Raw genomic sequence first — 18,565 nt, 5'->3', positions numbered from 1 at the left:
GATTAATCCTGATTTATCTCCGATATAAATAAGAATGGATGGTTTCTGCTGTACACGTGGCAGTCACCAAACAAAACATCAATATCGTTTTGTTTACAAAGTATTACCTTGATATTTATTAATTCCACCTTCACCTTTTATCTGTTCTTGTGTATGTTGCTGTTGTTTGCTTTATGTTTTCATTTCATTCATTAATTCATCAATGACTTATTATAAGAACAGCCAATGCCTATAGGCAAACAAACTGACTTGACCTATTAAACAACATTGTTAGTGCGTCTATACACCAGTTATTACGACTGTAAGCTACAGACAGCATGGCAGCCTCCACAAAGAGCGTTTGTGTAGCAGGGGTTTGGTTATTTTCTCAAGGATCTTGATCTTTCCTTTAGTTTCTCCTGACATAATTCTGGAAATTAAACAAATACCTTCTTCGTCTTCTGCCAAAGAAATTGTAAGTACATTTAATACTCAAGCTAATTTGGGAGTTGCAAAGGACCTATAGTTACGTACAAATACAGTAGTGTTATGTATGTAGGCCTACATATGAAATTATCTGTCACGAACCTCTTTATAAAGATAAATGGAAAACTACGGTATTTACATGCAGGACTCTTTAATATCTACACCTTATATAAAATATGAGTAGCAGTTTGGCCTAAAGCTGTTTGGAAGTTACCCTGCTGTATCATTTATTTTAAGTGAAAAATCCGTTTTTAATGTCAAATAGTCACTTCTTAAGGCTTGAAAGGTGTTAGTATTTTCCTTGGCTCAAATGTATGCTAATGCTTCCAATGGTGACAAGTTTTCATTTCATTTAATTTTAACAGAAGTGCAAGTAAATGTAGCAGCAGTATATTAAGTAGTTAGATCATCTTACATTTCAAAATAATTGTTACATGTCAGAAGTGATGCAACAAAAATGTAACAACTCAAAAGGAATCATTTGAGCATGTACACTGGTAAATCTTACCATGAATTCCTTTACACTTTTTTCTTTATTACACTTGAGTACATTTTGAATGCATGACCCACTTACCTTTGATGGAGTAATAGCATCAAGTAACTTCTTTTTAACTAAAGATTAGAGGCAGTTTTGTCCTCACTCTGTACTGCTCCCATTGAAAAAAGTAATTAGGTCCACATTTCTGACCATCTAACCCTCACTCCAGGTATGCATCCCACATGTTGACAAAGAAGCTTCAACCCCTGCAGAACTTTCTGTCACTGGTTTCCAGACGTGGCAGTCATCTTGCCAGACAGCAGTATGATGTCATTGTTGTGGGTGGGGGTCATGCAGGGACCGAGGCGGCGGCGGCGGCAGCCAGAGTGGGAGCAGAGACACTACTGGTCTCACAGAAGATACAAACCATTGGTGAGAGAAAGAGACAGTTTGCCCTTTAAAAAACATCCTCTTAGTGCAATCTAGATAGTATTTTTTTTTTTTTTTTTTTTTGTGATTAAAAACGTTCTACCAAAATATACTCCTTCTCCCATCACGTCCCTCCAGGTGCCTTGTCCTGTAACCCGTCTCTGGGGGGAGTAGGGAAGGGCCAGCTGGTGAAGGAGGTAGATGCTCTGGATGGGCTGTGTGGTCGAGCAGGAGACTGGGCTGGGATCCATTTCTCCATTCTGAATCGTAGAAAAGGCCCCGCTGTGTGGGGCCCGAGGGCCCAGCTGGACCGGCAGCGCTACCGCAATTTTATTCAGGTATCTTATACACAGATGTGGTTTCATTTTTTTGTTTAGTATAACAGAATTGTTGTCTGTGAATGGATTAAAAAATGTTAACCGTGCGTCTGCCTGCTGTTTCTCATTCAGTCTGAGCTGCAGTCCACTCCCAGGCTGACGGTGTTGGAGGGCTCAGTAGAGGAGCTGCTGGTATCAGAACCAAACCCAGAGGAGCTTGGACACCACAGAGTCACTGGGATACGTTTGGGTAAGGAGAAAATGCTATTGATATTTTATCCTATGCTATTACGATTAGGATTCAAATGAAATTTTGAAGCCAATCAGTTGTGGAGTTTGTTGGACAAACCAGTAAAATGCACTTTCAACATTTTCCAGTATAAGTTACAGAAAAAAAGTGATCTGTTATTCAGTTTACGATCTTGCACTTGTTTTGACATCGTCTCAGCAAATGGAAGCCACCTGATCTCAGCCAGCTCCGTGGTTCTTACTACTGGTACTTTCTTGTCTGGCTCCCTCTTCCTGGGCCAAAGCATGTCCCCCGGGGGTCGGATTGGAGACGCGCCATCGAGTGCTGGGCTGTCCCAGACACTGAGGGAGAGGCTGGGGCTAAGGATAGGCAGACTGAGGACTGGTACCCCTCCCAGGATTGTGAAGGATTCAGTAGACCTTTCCTTGGCTCACGTTCACCCCCCTGACAGTCATCCAACTCCATTCAGCTTCCTTAATACACACACACGCTGCAAGGTAAATTCATTTGGTTGACTAATTGAGTAACAGATTATTCAGCACTAGTATACAAGAAAAGGTTAAACTAATTTAGAAGTGTAGAAGATCTAAAAAGTGCTGTCTATTACATGTTTTTGTTTAGTCAACAAAAGGACTTCTACATTATATCCATTATTTTTTTATTTTTACTTTTATCTGGTAACTAAACAATTCTTCAGCCTGAAGAGCAGCTGCCTTGCTACCTGACCTATACTACTCCTGGTGTAGAGAGAGTGGTGAGGGAGAGTCTTCATCTTAACTGTCACATACAGCAGGACACCAAGGGTCCCAGGTACACACACACACACACACACACACACACACACACACACACACACACACACACACACACACACACACACACACACAGTGTGTTCTGAAACTGAAAAGTATTAACTCTAGTCTTTGGCTGTCACAGATACTGTCCCTCCATTGAGTCGCGAGTGCTTCGTTTCCCAGGCAGACAGCACCAGGTGTGGCTGGAGCCTGAGGGGGTGACCTCTGACCTTTTATACCCTCAGGGTCTCTCCATGACCATGCCCCCTGACGTGCAGCTCCGCCTCATCAGAGAAATCCCTGCCATGCACAAAGCTGAGATCCACACGCCTGGTATTTACTGCATGAATCCCGTTTGATCTGCATAGTAATAATTAATTAATCTAAAAGCATGTCTACTGTGTTGCCTGGATTTTATTTGTATTTTTTTTTAATATTCTGGGCTTTTCCAGGTTATGGTGTGCAGTATGACTTTGTGTGTCCCACTCAGCTGAGCCCTGCCCTGCAGGTGAAAAGCACTCAGGGGCTTTTTCTGGCCGGTCAGATAAACGGAACAACAGGGTACGAGGAGGCTGCTGCACAGGTAGCTGCTTTTTTCTTTACACTATATTTAGCAATTCAGTGTTTAAATTGTGGGTCATAAAACATGCATCGATGTCAACCAATTTTCAGTCTTCTGCCACTACCTCACAGTACACTCTCTGGGCTCTAGAGCGTATCACGTAGTTGTATTTTCCAGGAGTAACAGAATGAGGAGCTTGTTGTCTTACTGGTTTTACCTGTAATTGCTGTTTGTTTCACTTGGAAAATAGATTAATTGATTAGTTATCAACTATTAAATTAATAGCCAACTATTTTGATAAGCGAATAATCTGTGAGTTATTATTACTTTGATTCCAGCTTCTTAAATGTGAATAGTTTCTAGTTTCTTCTCTCCTCTATGGCAGTAAACTGAATATCTTTGAGTTGTGGACAAAACAAGACATTTGAGGACATCATTTTGGGCTTTGGGAAACACTGATCTGCATTTTTCACTATTTTTTCTGGCATTTTAGAGACCAAATAACTCGATAATAGAGCTGGGCAAGATATCGATATTATATCGATATCGTGATATGGGACTAGATATCGTCTTAGATTTTGGATATCGTAATATGGCATAAGTGTTGTCTTTTCCTGGTTTTAAAAGCTGCATCACAGTAAAGTTATGTCATTTTCAGAACTTACCAGACTGTTCTATTATTTGCCTTTACCCACTTAGTCATTATATCCACAATAGTGATGATTATTTATCAAAAATCTCATTGTGTAAATATTTTGTGAAAGCACCAATAGTCAAAACTACAATATCGATAGAGGTATTTGGTCAAAAATATCGTGATATTTGATTTTCTCCATATCGCCCAGCCCTACTCAATAATAATATATTGATTAATCGAGAAAACAAATGACAGATTAATCAACAATGAAAAGAATTGTTAGTTGCAGCCCTGCTCTTGTTTCTGTCTGTGCAGGGCCTGTGGGCAGGGGTGAACGCTGCCCGCTGGGCACTCTCCATGCCACCAGTAGCACTGTCTCGGACAGAGAGTTACATTGGAGTTCTAATTGATGATCTGGTGAGTCGAGGCGTTACAGAGCCGTACCGCATGTTCACCAGCCGGGCTGAGTTTCGAACCTCTCTAAGGCCGGACAATGCTGACCTCCGCCTCACTCTGAAAGGTATTTTTAATTATTTCACAGACCTATCCGGATGTGAGACAACCTGTAGTCATTCATTTCAATTTTATTTAGAGTGTCAAATCATAACAGAAGTTATCTCTGGACAGTGAGAACACTTTACAGAGTCATGATGGGTCCAACAAGTGGTTGTTCTACTTTTCTAGTTTTTCTCCACTCATAAATGTTTTCCTCTGCCAGGGTTTGAGGAGGTGGGATGTGTGTCCACCTTGCGCTACCAGGAGGCTGTGAGAGTAAGGGACAGTCTGCAGGATGCACTGGCAGCCCTTCAGGCTCTCTCTCTGTCCACCCACAACTGGAGAAAAAAGTTGCCCGACATGCGTATGAGCGAGGCTAAGAGCACTCTACTGACGTGAGTGACAAATATGTGGAATCACCAGTGTCATGGACCAAATCTGCTCAGCAGAGCATGTCGGACGTTTTATCTCAAGATACAGTCAAAAGTGGTAAATTCTTGGTCCCGACTGTTACTTTGTGGTTTCTTTTTCAGTGGTATGGACGTGCTGCAGTACAACGACGTGTCCTTTGAAATGCTGGCATCTGCCTTCCCAGAGTGCCTTTTACCACACATGGAGTTCTCACAAAGACTCAAGATAGAGGGTAAAAACTGGTTTGGGCATTTTGAAGCAGGAGGGAAGGGGAACCTTGCCTTCATGGCTCAGTTATCCTTCTGCACTGCCTCAAAATGCTGCTTTGATATTGTCCACAACTACCACAGCATGGTTCATATTTTCTCAATAAAATCATTTCTCCTGTTATTTAGCTGTGTACCGACCTCACTGTAACCTTCAGAAGAAAGAGATTGAGAGAATTCAGAAGGAGGAGAACATGTCTCTTCCACAGGACATAGACTATTTCTCTCTGCCGGTGTCTCTGTCTCAGGAAGTCAGAGAGATTTTGGACAGAGTTCGACCCAGCACTGTGAGTATGGTGTATTTACTGCTTCCTAATAACTTTTTGTTCTGGCTAAATTAAACAAACTTTTGTACGGTTTAATAAAAGAAATGAATTAATTTGCAACTAATACCATGCTTTATCGTCCAGCTGGGTGCTGCTACACGTTTGCAAGGTATCACTCCAGCTGCAATTGTCCATCTCCTTAACTACGTACGCCACACAGGACAAAAGGAGCGAAGAACGCACAGAAACCAACCAGACCAAAAGAAGGAGAGAGAAGAGGAGCTATGTGGAAGAAATGCAGCTTTACCTCAGTGAAATAATAACTCGTAAAATGTCATGTAAAAATGTATGTATTCCGGAAAATGTACAAAAGAATAAATTAGCATTTCTATATGATTTACTTTATATTGTAAAAAAAAAAAAATTAAATGACATAGTAAACATTCTTTCCACTGTTATCTATCAGACTACCTGGTGATGAATTGTAATCCTGTTAGTAACATTACTGTGAACAGCGTTAAACTCCATGTGACCGTCCCAGTGTCACAGCCATTAATGACAATGTGCCCGTCCAGCTCAGCAGTGCCTCTAGTGAAGAAACCAAATGGAAACTTCCAGTTAGACTGAGACGAGCCTCTGGGGGGTTCTGGGTAAACTGTAGTGTCAACAAACGTCACCTCCGTGGTCAGAGCAATAGGGGAAGACTGAGGACACTGAGGGGAAAAATGGGAGGAGAGTATTTTTAACATCTTCATAGAAGTGAAAACTACGTGTGTTGTACAGATAAAAAGGATTTTTGATGCTTGCCTCACAGTGAGAGAGTACATGTGCCTACCTTGAAATTTTGACACTGAAAAATGTATTTGGCCCCCAGGATGTAGTTCTGGGGAAGGTCTAAGAGACCCTGGCGGGCCCACAGTACTCTGACAGAGAGAGAGTTGGGGAGGACGCAGCCTAATTCACAGGTTTCCTGAGAGAGGGAACAAAATAAATAGGAGGAACACAAGACTGTAGATTCAAACCACAGGCACACAATCTAAAGTTTCAGATAATCCAAAAACATAACATTCAGTTATTCAATTTTCTTTTCTTTTTTTAAATACTTTCAATTCCTGATTCAGCTGTACCTGCCGGCTGACAGGACACTCCTGGGTGATGGCTTTCGTCCAATCCGGTTGGGAGCCCGAGTTCATGGCGATCACATCGGGCGTAGCAAGTCCCTGCAAGATCCCGTAAATCTGGGAACGCAGCTCTGAACAGTCACTAGATGGGGAACTAAACAGCATACAGAAAGTGAAATGACACATGGAAGATTCAATAAAACTCATTGCATTATAATAATCTTTAATACTAGGATTCACTTTTAGCAACTCCACCGCTACTCTTCATGTAAGAAACATCAGTTAAAACTAGATGATAGAAGCAAAGCAACTACTTACCTGAATGTGCAGCCAGTGACGGTGTTGTGTGTGAAGAGGACGACTGCTCGTCTGCTGGGGTCCGAGGAACACTCCCCACTCTGTGACAGCCCCAGTGTGGTCAGCTAACTCACTGTCAAGGAACCTTGATGCATGATTGACTCCAAGCTAGTTGGATACATGAAACAGTAACTGAAAGAGAAGTTGATGATGTTGTTTGTGAGGATACAGGCTTCACTTCTCCATCAAAGCGACCAATGACAGGAGAGCCCACTCTGAGTCCGACTGCAGGGATCAGCCCTTCGGTAGTGGAGCTGGGTGTTGCCAGCTGGAAGAAAGAAATGATATAATGTAAGTGTTTGAATCTGTAGTGCATTTAGTGAAGAAATATGTGGCTTTAACAGGCTACCTGGAACTGTACAGAGTGTGTCTGCAACAGCAACTGATTTGGATCCACATCAGCTAAGACTACGTTCACTGTTGCGTACGTGAGTTCCCCTCTGCCTGTGTATCCAATGACAAACTCCACCTACAGGAGAACCAGGAGTTTAAACTTGGGTTTAAAGAATTTGTGTGATTTAGGAAAAAAAATTGTGGGGGGGGGCGGGTCTTAAATTTTCATCTACTTACATTTTTCACCACATTGACACAGGAATTGTTTTGTTCACTTGGTGCAGGCCATTCAGTCAGTGGAGTAACTGGGATCTGAAACAAGTTAGTACAGTGCCTCTTTTAAATGGCATTAACTTATTAAGATGTATTTTTTAATGCACATACTGTTCCTTTACAGGCTAATACCTTGCTTTAAAAAAAAATCCACTCTCAAGAGGCTGTTGAAGAAACCTAACAAGTTAATTATTTGTGCTACAGATTCAGTTTTTGTTTGTAGATACAAGGTATAGTGTTTAATTCTAAGACTTGTGCTTTACGACATGCAGGACAAAGCCCCAAATGCTAGCGTTGGCAGCTTATTTCGTAGGTTTATCATATCAACTTGTGCAGAGGCATTGAAGTGCAAAATGAAAGGGTTACTGCTAATATCATGTATGGCTTTGAGCTGTACGTACAATCAGTGACTTACCAGTACGTCTGACACTTGCGCCGTCCCAACTTTTGGAATCTGTAATAAAAAAATATTGATGTTAGCCTATCTGAGAGTCTCACCAGTAATTGTCTGCATAGAAGCATTTAGTGCAGACACTCACTAACCTTGATCAGGCTCAGGTTAGAGAAGTAGGAGCGGGCGTTTAAATTTGGGTCTGTGGTGCATGACTGAGGAGTCAACATGCGGGTACAAGACAGAGACACAGACCTCAAGAACTCTGCAAGCAGGAGAAAACAGGGTTTTTAGGAAAAAAAAAAAAAAAAAAAAAAAAAAAAGTTATAGTGGTTAATACGGTTGTGATATACAGACACAATATACTTCACATACAGTATAGCAATGCAATGACTGTTTAACCCTTGTATTGTCCTTCGTGTCACGGGGATTTGTTTAGTTTATTTAACGCGTTCAAGTGCAGGATGGGTCTCGGGACCCCGAAGGACGAGGCCCCAGCCAGTTCACGTGAAATGTCATCACATAGTACGCGAGGGTCACCGAGGACCCGAAGCTCAACGCAAGGCCAATACAAAACGTCAAATAAACTGAACGGGTCCCAGTGACCCGAAGGACAACACAAGTTAAGCATAGTGTGTATTTTTATAAAAACACTGCACAAATATTCAAAAGAAAAATTACTTCAAATTTCCGTTTGAGTTTGCTCATCATACAGGAAGCAATTACTATTAACTGCTATGGGAGTACTTCAGGGACTGTAGGATTTCATTAAGGGAGACAAAGGGGCCTTCTGGCTAAATGTGATTTTATGTAATTTTGCTGTTACTAGTGCACTGAGAGATTGACATGAGAAAGACTGCTCATTCTGAAGAGAGAAATTCCCAGACACAAAACTTAACCTAGATGGCAGGTCTGGATTTAAAAACGTTTGGGGGAACTCTACTACACTGCGACACGCAACAGTTTGACATACTTTTTTATTTGGTGTGAACTTACTTGCAGGGTTGCGGTTGATACACAATGCAGTAGCAGCCCCTGGAGACGGCTGATGAAGGAGACTCCGCACAGACGAGCTGGAGAAATATGTCTGGATGACATCATCAACCTACAAAAATTAAAGAATCTTTTATGCATTTAACCTATTAAAGATAGACTCCCTGATTTAGTTGTAGTATTAAAGTGTATTACTTTTAATACTTTAGATTCAACATTGTAAGCAGAAAAACATCTTATCAGTTTACCCTATAGAAATCTCTGCTGTGGCTGCTGCCTGTAGGTGCTGGTGGTGAGAAGTGGTAAGAGTCCCCTAAAGTTGGATACTGAGGTAGAGCTGGGAGGGACTGTGGTGCATTATCTGTTGGGAGATGCTGCATTAGTGGGGGATACTTACAGGTTGCACACTGATACGCTCTTGCAAAAATTAGCTGTAACATATTCAGTGATTCCGCTGGTGGGGTATTTATTTTAAATTAATATATTCTCATTACATCTACGTACCTTTAGGCCGTACACAAAACAATGAGTCAGTCACAGTGACAAGAGATGAATCCACATTAGCCCTAAACATCAGCCATTTCTCAATGCAAACTCCGGATCTGTGAAATAAAAAATAAAAACTTTTAAATGCTAAAAATGTGCACTTTATGTGCTATGACTTCAACGCGTGTGCAGAAGACTTACATGGCTTTCTGTGAACATCCGGTGAAGACGGTACTCAAGTTCGCAACACCACAATTAACGGCGTCACAACAGCAGCCAATGTCACAGAAATCAGGAGTTAAATCACAGAGACAACCTTGATAACAACAACAGAAAAGACTTGTGTTAGTCAGGACAACTTCCGTTTTGTGTTTACTGGTTTAACAAGAGTAAACATTGACACTGACACTGACACTGTCAATGTTTTTTTTAAATCCTTAGCTATGTTATTGAGTTTATAGTTGTAAAAAGTGAATTCAACAATGTTTGTGGCCATTGATCTTTTTGGAAATAACTTAGATCTAACTGTAAAAAGCCAAGATGTTTAGTTGAAACTGTACACTTTAATCAAAAATTACAAAGTAATTCAAAGTTTCCAATTAGGGTCTGAGATATCGTTAATAAGCGGTAATAGTTCTTGAAGTTCAGCAGCTATTACAGTGCACAAAAGAGAAAGGGCAAACTATTTTAAACCTGGTATTGTTCTGTACACTTGCTAAAAAGCACCGTTGGTTGCATTACCAAGGGGCACCTAAAAACAGATGATAGGGTTTAAGAAGCTTAAGATGTACAAAAAATGAATTGGGTCTGGCTTGCACAAGCAGTGGGAGACAGCTTGATGTTCATGTAGCTTGCTAGCACCTCTGGTTATCAAACCATCAAAACGGCCTAACAAACAAAAAAAGACAAGATCCCAAGAGGCAGGTGTAAGTTACCCTCTGAAGCCACAAGAGGTTGGACGGTGGTTGCAGGGGGCGCTTCGGTGACCACAGTGGGAGCTTGAGACACAGTCAGCGCCGTGGTTGACATGGCGTCCAGAGTGGCCGCCTCAGTGGTGCCCACGCTGGTGGGGTCCACGGCCGCTGTACCGCCCGGAGCAGGGGTTGCTGAGCTGAACGGCGCTCCATTTATAGGGCTGGGAGTCCCGGATTCTGTGGCTGCGTGGACCAAACGTCCACACGAGACGATAAATATCTGAATTGAAAACCACTGGCGGGAATTCATTTCGTCAAAGAGACATGTTGCGGTCAACAGTGCGACGTCTAGCTAGCTAGCTGTTGTAAAAGAATGGTAACTTTACAGTTGGCTGGACAGATTTCTCCTACGTCACTCGTTACAACTTTACACCTATGAATTCTTACAATAAAATAAACCAACGTTAAAATTAAATATAAGCAATTAAGGAAACATTTTCCATGGATGCATTAAGCTGAACATGCTAGGCAAACTACACCGACAACAAGCTTCTTCTCGTTACCAAGGAAGTTGTCAAGGCGGCTTCCGTTTCTAAGTTAATACTACCGTAAAACCTGTAAAAGAGAAGAAATATATATTTTTCTAACTTCTTCAGCAATGGTCTTTCCATAAGTCTGTGGTTGTGCTTACATGTCATTGCATATAATAGCTTACTCTGTACAATATTCCAAAATATAGGCTTTAGATTGTACATTTGACTTTATCTGAGGTAATGGTTGAGTTGAGCTTGTCTCCAGAATATCAACTTCAAATGCAATGTATGTCCACTAGCCTTTGCTAAAACTCCTAAGATATTTTTTGCTTCTCAACCATAGACTGTTTATATTAATGGACAATGCATCCGGTTCAAATGCCTCAGTAAACATTTTCATAATTAGTTTATGGTCTCAATCGCTAGTTTTAAGTCTTCTTCAACACAGAATTATGTTAATTTTTTTAATTATGGTCTCGTTGATTTTAAAATCGGCGATAAAGCAGGGGTGTTTTAGGGCGTGGCTATGATGTGATTGCCAGTGAAAGTGTGTAACGTAACGTGGCTCCTCCCTTACTCTTCCCTCTCGTCTAAAATCGTCACAGGATGTCTGCGCCCGTAATGGCAAACTCGACGATTCATGGCAGGTCTCCACAAACCAATGGGTGACGTCACACATGCTCTGTCCATTAATATTAACAGTCTGTTGTTCTCAACCTTTTATATATGTCAATGTTCTCAACCCATATACAAGGTCTGACATGTCAGGACATAAACATCCAGTTCCATGCAAGTGGATAAGCTAGAGCTGTAATGAGCCATTAACCCATAAACATTTCCCTCAGCACCAAATGCCTAAGTTACAGAGTTTAGCATGCAAATACAGCAATTTCTCCATAAGAAAGCATTTATTAACTGAAGAGGTCATGCAGTAATTTTGCTGTATATGCTTATTTAATGTCTCCTGTGTCTGGAGGTATATGGTATCTGTGTCACAGAGGAAGCAGGCACAAATGATAGTAAAAATGGTAATGAAAAAGTAATGACCTTATTGGCCTTGGCCTACATATTCAATCATTGACCCAAATTTATGTCCTAAACTTCTGAAGAAAATTTGTTACACCAAGAGTTATCAAATTTCACAGTACAATGCCAACAACAAATGTCTCATCAGATTACATGCATTCTTTGTCCTGCATTCATCTCTCCCACCTGATCGCGTGTAAAGGTTACCTACGTCGGGCACGCAATGCCAGAGACAACCTGGTGAGCTACTAGGACTTCGATTGTATGAATCTGGCCCAGTCTGAGCCAAGGCCCGGGGTTACATACAAGTTCATTTAGGGGGGGTGTAAGTAGATTAAATTACATTCCTGAGAGTCATTAGACTGGGTAAACCCAGCCCGATCTGCCAGCGATTTGATTTTGCCTTACAGCTCAGGCAGGAAATCTGTACATTTATCTACCCTGCTTCGGTTACAATTTTGTGGGGACCAGTCACAAACTGGCTAATCCACCTGGTGTGCTACTGGCGGGTTTAACACGACGACGATAGAGAAGCGACCAAGCAGCTTCTTGTTTACATTCAACCAAAGCCTGTCCTTATAGAGAGCCAAAGTCTCGCCCTTCTACTTCTGGCCAATGGGACCTATCTTTCGAAAAAATATGAACGAAGGTCAATGAAGAGATAATCATTATTTTTTGATCCCATTTGAATTGAGCCGTGGATTACAAATATGGTGTTCATCAATTTAAAAGATAATTTTTCAACCGGAGAAAGTCTCAGTTTATTTGTTAAACTGTTGAAGTATAAGACTGTGAAAATACGTAATTAGAAAGACTACACACTTCATGGATGATGTCTCGCTGAAGCTACGATGTCTGTGTGTATCGTACCGGGGATGTAACGTTATTGTAATGAGCAGAGGATCTTGCTTGTTCTTTTGCTTCTCTGCTGAAAACACTTGACTGTATAAAACACAGCAGTTAAGATAACGTTACATGTGTTGTGGAACAGAGCTAAGCTAGCTAGCTAGCGAGCAATTCAATTTTATTTATAGTATCAAATCATAACACAAATTATCTCGAGACACTTTGCAGATAGAGTAGGTCTAGACCACACTCTATAATTTACAAAGCCCCAACAATTACAGTAATTCCCTCAAGAGCAAGCAGTGCGACAGTGGCGAGGAAAAACTCCCTCTTGGGAAGAAACCTCGGACAGATCCAGGCTCTTGGTAGGCGGTGTCTGATAGTGCCGGTTGGGGATGCGATGAACAGTGGCAGTAATAGTCACATTGATAATGGAACAGTGACTTCAAATGGTAGTCATAGTAGTTCATGTCATATCAGTGTGCTGCAGGGCGTTACAGGATGTAGCGTGGCCCAGCAGAGCATGGATGGACGTAGCAGGAAGCAGCAGGGTTCAGCAGGACGCAGCATGACATTGCAGGGCACCGCTGAGCTCAGCAGGGAGTGCAGCAGGACCACGTCGACAGCTGCAACCAAGATCTTGGTGCCAACGTTCTCCAAGGAAATACGCTGGGTGAAAAAACATAAGGACTCCGGGGAGTAAACTCCCCAGAAGCTAGGATTAATGACAAGCATTTCTGGGACGGGATGCACACAAATGGTAATAGAAAGGGAGAGGAGAGAGCAGCTCAGTGTGTCAAAGGAAGGAAGGAAGTCCCCCGGCAGTCTAAAATTATAACATCGTAACTAAGAGAGACGGGTCATAAGGAGAGGTGGCCTGTTTGGGCTTGAAACTCTCCCCTGGCGGATCGGGCTGTGCTGGCCTGCCTCCCTCTACTTTTGTTATATTATTAATCTAACGACTATGAAGAGAAGCATGTGGGCCTGGTTAGGCAGACGCTACAACTCCTCACTCCCTAACTATAAGCTTTATCAAATAGAAGAGTTTTAAGTTCATTCTTGAATGAGGTGACAGTTTCTGCCCCCCCGAACCCAGATCGGGAGCTGGTTCCATAGGAGAGGAGCCTGATAACTGAAGGCTCTTGCTCCCATTCTACTTTTAGAGACTCTAGGTACCACCAGTAACTCTGCATTCTGGGAGCGCAGTGCTCTAGTGGGACAATAATTAGGACTATTAGGAGCTCTTCTAGATATGATGGTGCTTGACCATTTAGAGCTTTGTAGGTCAGGAGAAGGATTTTAAATTCAATCCTGGATTTTACAGGAAGCCAATGCAGAGAAGCTAATACAGGAGAAATATGATCTCTTTTCTTAGTTCTTGTGAGAACACGCGCTGCAGCATTCTGGATCAGCTGGGAGAGTCTTAAGGGACTTATTTGAGCAACCTGACAGTAGGAAATTACAATAGTCCAGCCTGGTAGTAACAAATGCATGGACTAGTTTTTCAGCATCGTTTTGAGACAGGATATTCCTAATTTTGGCAATGTTACGAAGATGAAAAAAGGCTGTTCTTGAGGTTTGTTTTCGATGGGCGTTAAAGGATATATCCTGATCAAAAATAACTCCTAGATTTCTGACAGTAGTGCTGGAGGCCAGGACAACACCATCCAGAGTAGCTATGTCTTTAGACAATGAGGTTTGGAGGTGTTTAGGGCCCAGCACAATAACTTCAGTTTTGTTAGAGTTTAACATCAGAAAATTATAGGTCATCCAGGATTTTATATCTTAAATGCACGCTTGAAGTTTAGCTAGCTGACTGGTTTCGTCTGGTTTGATTGACAAGTATAATTGGGTGTCATCCGCATAACAGTGAAAGTTAATTGAGTGTTTCCTAATAATATTACCAAGAGGAAGCATATATAAGGAAAATAGAATTGGTCCAAGCACTGAGCCTTGTGGAACGCCATGGCTAACTTTAGCGGACTTGGAGGATTTATCATTAACATTAACAAATTGAGATTGATCAGAGAAATAGGACTTAAACCAGCTTAGAGCGATTCCTTTAATGCCAACTAAATGTTCCCATCTCTGTAACAGGATTGTATGGTCAATAGTGTCAAATGCAGCACTAAGATCTAGTAAAACAAGAATGGAGACAAGTCACAGTCTGCAGCAGTTAGAAGGTCGTTAGTAATTTTCACCTGTGCTGTCCCTGTGCTATGATTCTTTCGAAATCCTGATTGAAAGTCATCAAATAAACTATTGCTATGTAGAAAATCACATAACTACCTTCTCAAGGATCTTGGATAGAAAGGGAAGATTAGATATAGGTCTATAGTTTGCTAAGACCTCAGGATTGAGAGTGGGTTTTTTCAGAAGAGGTTTTATCACAGCTATTTTAAATGAGCAAATAGAGCATCAAGCTAGGTGAGGTAGATTGTGTGAGACGGGAGATGTAGTTCACTGAGTGGTTTCACACAAAACTAAGTGGTCATATGACAAACCTATGGCTAACTGAGACTTTCTTCGGTTGAAAAATTATCTTTTAAATTGACGAACATCATATTTGTAATCCATGGCTCAATTCAAACGGGATAAAAAAATAATTTGCCTCTCCCCGTTCACTACCGTTCATATTTTTTCCTAGTTAAGGTCCCATGCAGTCCACCGGAAGGGGCGTGAAGTCCCACCCTTCTACTTCCAGTCCATGGGACCTTAATTCGGAAAAAATATGAACGATAGTCAATGGACAGATAATAATTATTTTTTCATCCCGTTTATATTGAGCCATGGATTACAAATATGATATTTGTCAATTTAAAACATTATTTTTCAACCGAAGAAAGTCTCAGTTTGTTGTTAAACTGTTGAAGTATAAAGACAGTGAAAATACGTAATTACAAAGACTACACACTTCATGGATGACGTCTTGCTGAAGCTACGATGTCTTTGTGTGTCGTACCGGGGATGTAACGTTACTCAAATGAGCAGAGGATCTCGCTTGTTCTTTTGCTTATCTGCTGAAAACCCTTCACTGGATAAAACCCATCAGTTAAGATAACGTTACATGTGTTGTGGAACAGAGCTAAGCTAGCTAGCTAGCGAGCAAGCCAAGCATCAAGCTAGGTGAGGTTTAGGTCCCATGAGGTCCACCGGAAGGGGCATGACTTCATCTCTCTATTAGAAATACTTTGATTCAACATAGCGGCCACGGAAGCGCAGCAACCCATTGATGCCGCTGTCGCTGCTACGTCACCCGGATCGTTGGTCTGATTGGTTGAAGGACTATCCAATTGCGTACAGAGTCATTTGAACTATACCCGTTGATCACGCCTCTTGTGCAGAGAAAATACAGAGCAGACTCCCCAGACTAATGTTCAATCTTAAAAGATTGAGCTTGGTCTGGTGATAGCCAGACTAAAGAGTCATTTCACCTTCAATTAAACAGATTATTACTATTTGTTCAACGCTTCTAATAAGATAGTAGAAAACTTCTGGGCTCTATGACGCTATGAATAAATAAGTTCATAGCGTCAAGAAATAAGTTTCTTGACCTCACTGTTTTTCCTCATGACATAATTACAATGCCTCAGTGGCCATGAGGAGATTAGGAGCACCCTGCAAGGCTGCAGACTGAAGTAAATGCCAATCACAGGTAAACAAAATGTTCCTTGAGATTTACACCAGAGAAGCAAAGAATTTTGTTTGTATTCTTTGATTTTGTTCCCTCTCATTTCAAAGTTCAAGGTCTTTATTTATCATAACAATTACAAAGAAAAAATAAATTATAAAGAAAAGGAATTAAAACCTTACTTAATTGCTTTTGGATAACTGGGCCTGTACTTATCAAACTGCTAAACATGACATTTTGGACCTAAGTGAAAGACAGTAGTAAAAATCCTGTACTGTTATTTTTAACTCACAAACTCAAAACTAAAAGCTATGATAAATACATAAATGCTCTTAAATTGAAGAAAGTTCAACTGGTCTCTTACATTTTTTAACATCCCATGTTAAAAAACACCCACCCCGTGTGCCCAGTAGCTGCCAAGGTCTCTGACATTTTTTAAATACAGTAACAGACTGTCTGAGGTTAAGTTAACCTCTCAATTTACTTGAATTACTTATTCCTGCATTGAAAAGTTAATCACTGTAGAAGATTTACAGAATGTGGTATCCTTTATTCAGTCGAGTGCCAAGTCTTCTTTCACTGCCTCAACCTGCCTTTTGTACTGTAAACGCAATGTTTCAGACAGAGGGTGAATGCAGGTATATTCAGTCAGACAGTATGAGAAAAATAATGTTTTTTTTAAACATTAAAACATGTAAACATGTTCTGAGAGAGGGAACTCTCTGGAAATTGATGATGGAGATGCTCACAGATAACGACTCCAATGATTTCAGATTATAGGCAGCTTTATTCAATATTGAACAAGATTCTCATGAGGGAGAGCACCAAGCCACGCACCGCTGCACAGACCCAAGTGTTCTCTCCCAACTTTGGATAGACCTTACAGTCTTATAGATCCTGAAACTCCCATTTGGAAACCCTTATTCATGATCTCATCCTAACACTGTAAGGGTCCCATGCTCAGGTAGACTCAAGTATCCTGTAGGCCTTCAGGTAGACTCAAGTATCCTGTAGGCCCCCTTCAAAGGTCATAGGTGAACATTACATAAGTTGTTATTCAGATATAAGCTTTCAGAATACATGACAACCCTGGATATCTAATCACTCAGGGCCTCTAACTTGTTATTCACAGAACTTAAACATCTGGATCAGATACAACCTTCGCATGCATAGGGCCTCTTTGCATCACTGTGACCTTCTACCTAGATCGTAATAACACAATAGAACATACAGTACAGGCCAAAAGTTTGGACACACCTTCTCATTCAATGTGTTTTTTTTATTTTCATGACTATTTACATTGTAGATTCTCATTGAAGGCATCAAAACTATGAATGAACACATATGGAATTATGTACTTAACAAAAAAGTGTGAAATAACTGAAAACATGTCTTATATTTTAGATTCCTCAAAGTAGCCACCCTTTGCTTTTTTTGATAACTCTGCAAACCCTTGGTGTTCTCTCAATGAGCTTCATGAGGTAGTCACCTGAAATGGTTTTCACTTCACAGGTGTGCTTTTGTCAGGGTTAATTAGTGGAATTTTTTTCCTTATTAATAAAAAAGTATGAACCTAAAAATGAGCATGATATGGGACCTTTAACTCTCATTTTACTTAGCTCAATATTTAAGCTTCAGATTGGTTTAAACTTTACTTTTATTCTAATGTGTCTGCACTTTAAAAGACAGATTTCAAAATGTTTAATTGCTTCAGGCAACTATCGCGCTTAGCTTATTTTCTGTGAAAATATTATTTTTTACCTTCAGCAGGATATGGAGTGTGGAAATCCTGGAATGTGTATATAAACACTCTGGGCACAAACCAATTCATGTCCAGCTAACTGTCCAGCTACATATCTACACATGTAAAATGTTTCTACTTTGCAAGCTTATTAAAGCTTAAGAAGAGCAGACCTTTGGCAAGCTATCTTTTACTGCCACTGTTTGTTTTTTTCACTGTAAAACTTTGGGTTCAAAGGTGGGTTTCAGCTGAGAGAGGGTCAACATTTTGATTGTTAATTTTTGGTCAGCTGCATGTATTGCACCACTAGCAGGTGGGTTTATGATTGCCATGTCGGTCCACTTTGTCCCTCAAGCACCAACAGAGTTTTGGCTTCTTTGTAATATCTCAAAATCTATTGGCCGGAAATATGTATGTATACAAACAGACAGAGAGAGAGAGAGAGAGAGAGAGAGAGAGAGAGAGAGAGAGAGAGAGAGAGAGAGAGAGAGAGAGAATAACAATATATTAATTATTGTTATGAAAATATAAATGTATGAATTGGACATTA

General features: G+C 40.8%; 2 protein-coding genes across 2 annotated transcripts; one reads left to right on the top strand and one right to left on the bottom strand.

Annotated features, from left to right (window-relative positions):
* Positions 1–238: 238 nt before the first annotated feature.
* On the top strand, positions 239–5,766 carry mto1 (mitochondrial tRNA translation optimization 1). Its single transcript, XM_028567100.1, has 13 exons — positions 239–454; positions 1,173–1,375; positions 1,511–1,710; positions 1,822–1,939; positions 2,138–2,436; positions 2,637–2,749; positions 2,876–3,066; positions 3,186–3,316; positions 4,248–4,452; positions 4,651–4,822; positions 4,961–5,070; positions 5,234–5,391; positions 5,515–5,766. The coding sequence occupies exons 2-13, from the start codon at positions 1,186–1,188 to the stop codon at positions 5,683–5,685; spliced, it is 2,058 nt and encodes a 685-aa protein (XP_028422901.1). The 5' UTR covers positions 239–454; positions 1,173–1,185; the 3' UTR covers positions 5,686–5,766.
* On the bottom strand, positions 4,559–10,791 carry LOC114547747 (tectonic-3). Its single transcript, XM_028567103.1, has 14 exons — positions 10,260–10,791; positions 9,526–9,640; positions 9,343–9,440; positions 9,087–9,199; positions 8,842–8,950; positions 7,998–8,110; positions 7,870–7,908; positions 7,419–7,493; positions 7,198–7,317; positions 7,018–7,116; positions 6,810–6,913; positions 6,498–6,645; positions 6,206–6,340; positions 4,559–6,083 (listed from the first exon to the last, which is right to left on the bottom strand). Exons 1-14 carry the CDS (start codon positions 10,546–10,548, stop codon positions 5,838–5,840), a joined length of 1,803 nt encoding a protein of 600 aa, XP_028422904.1. The 5' UTR covers positions 10,549–10,791; the 3' UTR covers positions 4,559–5,837.
* Positions 10,792–18,565: the final 7,774 nt, after the last annotated feature.

This window comes from Perca flavescens, chromosome 21 (genome assembly GCF_004354835.1).
Source record: "Perca flavescens isolate YP-PL-M2 chromosome 21, PFLA_1.0, whole genome shotgun sequence".
Taxonomy (NCBI): domain Eukaryota; kingdom Metazoa; phylum Chordata; class Actinopteri; order Perciformes; family Percidae; genus Perca; species Perca flavescens.
This window is presented reverse-complemented; position numbering and strand designations above follow the sequence as displayed.

Coding starts and splice junctions, on each gene's coding strand:
- mto1 (XM_028567100.1), top strand. CDS start 1,186: ATGTTGACAAAGAAGCTTCAACCCCTGCAGAACTTTCTGTCACTGGTT. Junction 3,317..4,247: donor ACGAGGAGGCTGCTGCACAG/GTAGCTGCTTTT, acceptor CTGTCTGTGCAG/GGCCTGTGGGCAGGGGTGAA. Junction 4,823..4,960: donor GCTAAGAGCACTCTACTGAC/GTGAGTGACAAA, acceptor TTTCTTTTTCAG/TGGTATGGACGTGCTGCAGT.
- LOC114547747 (XM_028567103.1), bottom strand. CDS start 10,548: ATGAATTCCCGCCAGTGGTTTTCAATTCAGATATTTATCGTCTCGTGT. Junction 7,494..7,869: donor CGCAAGTGTCAGACGTACTG/GTAAGTCACTGA, acceptor AACTTGTTTCAG/ATCCCAGTTACTCCACTGAC. Junction 6,341..6,497: donor AGTGTCCTGTCAGCCGGCAG/GTACAGCTGAAT, acceptor TCCCTCTCTCAG/GAAACCTGTGAATTAGGCTG.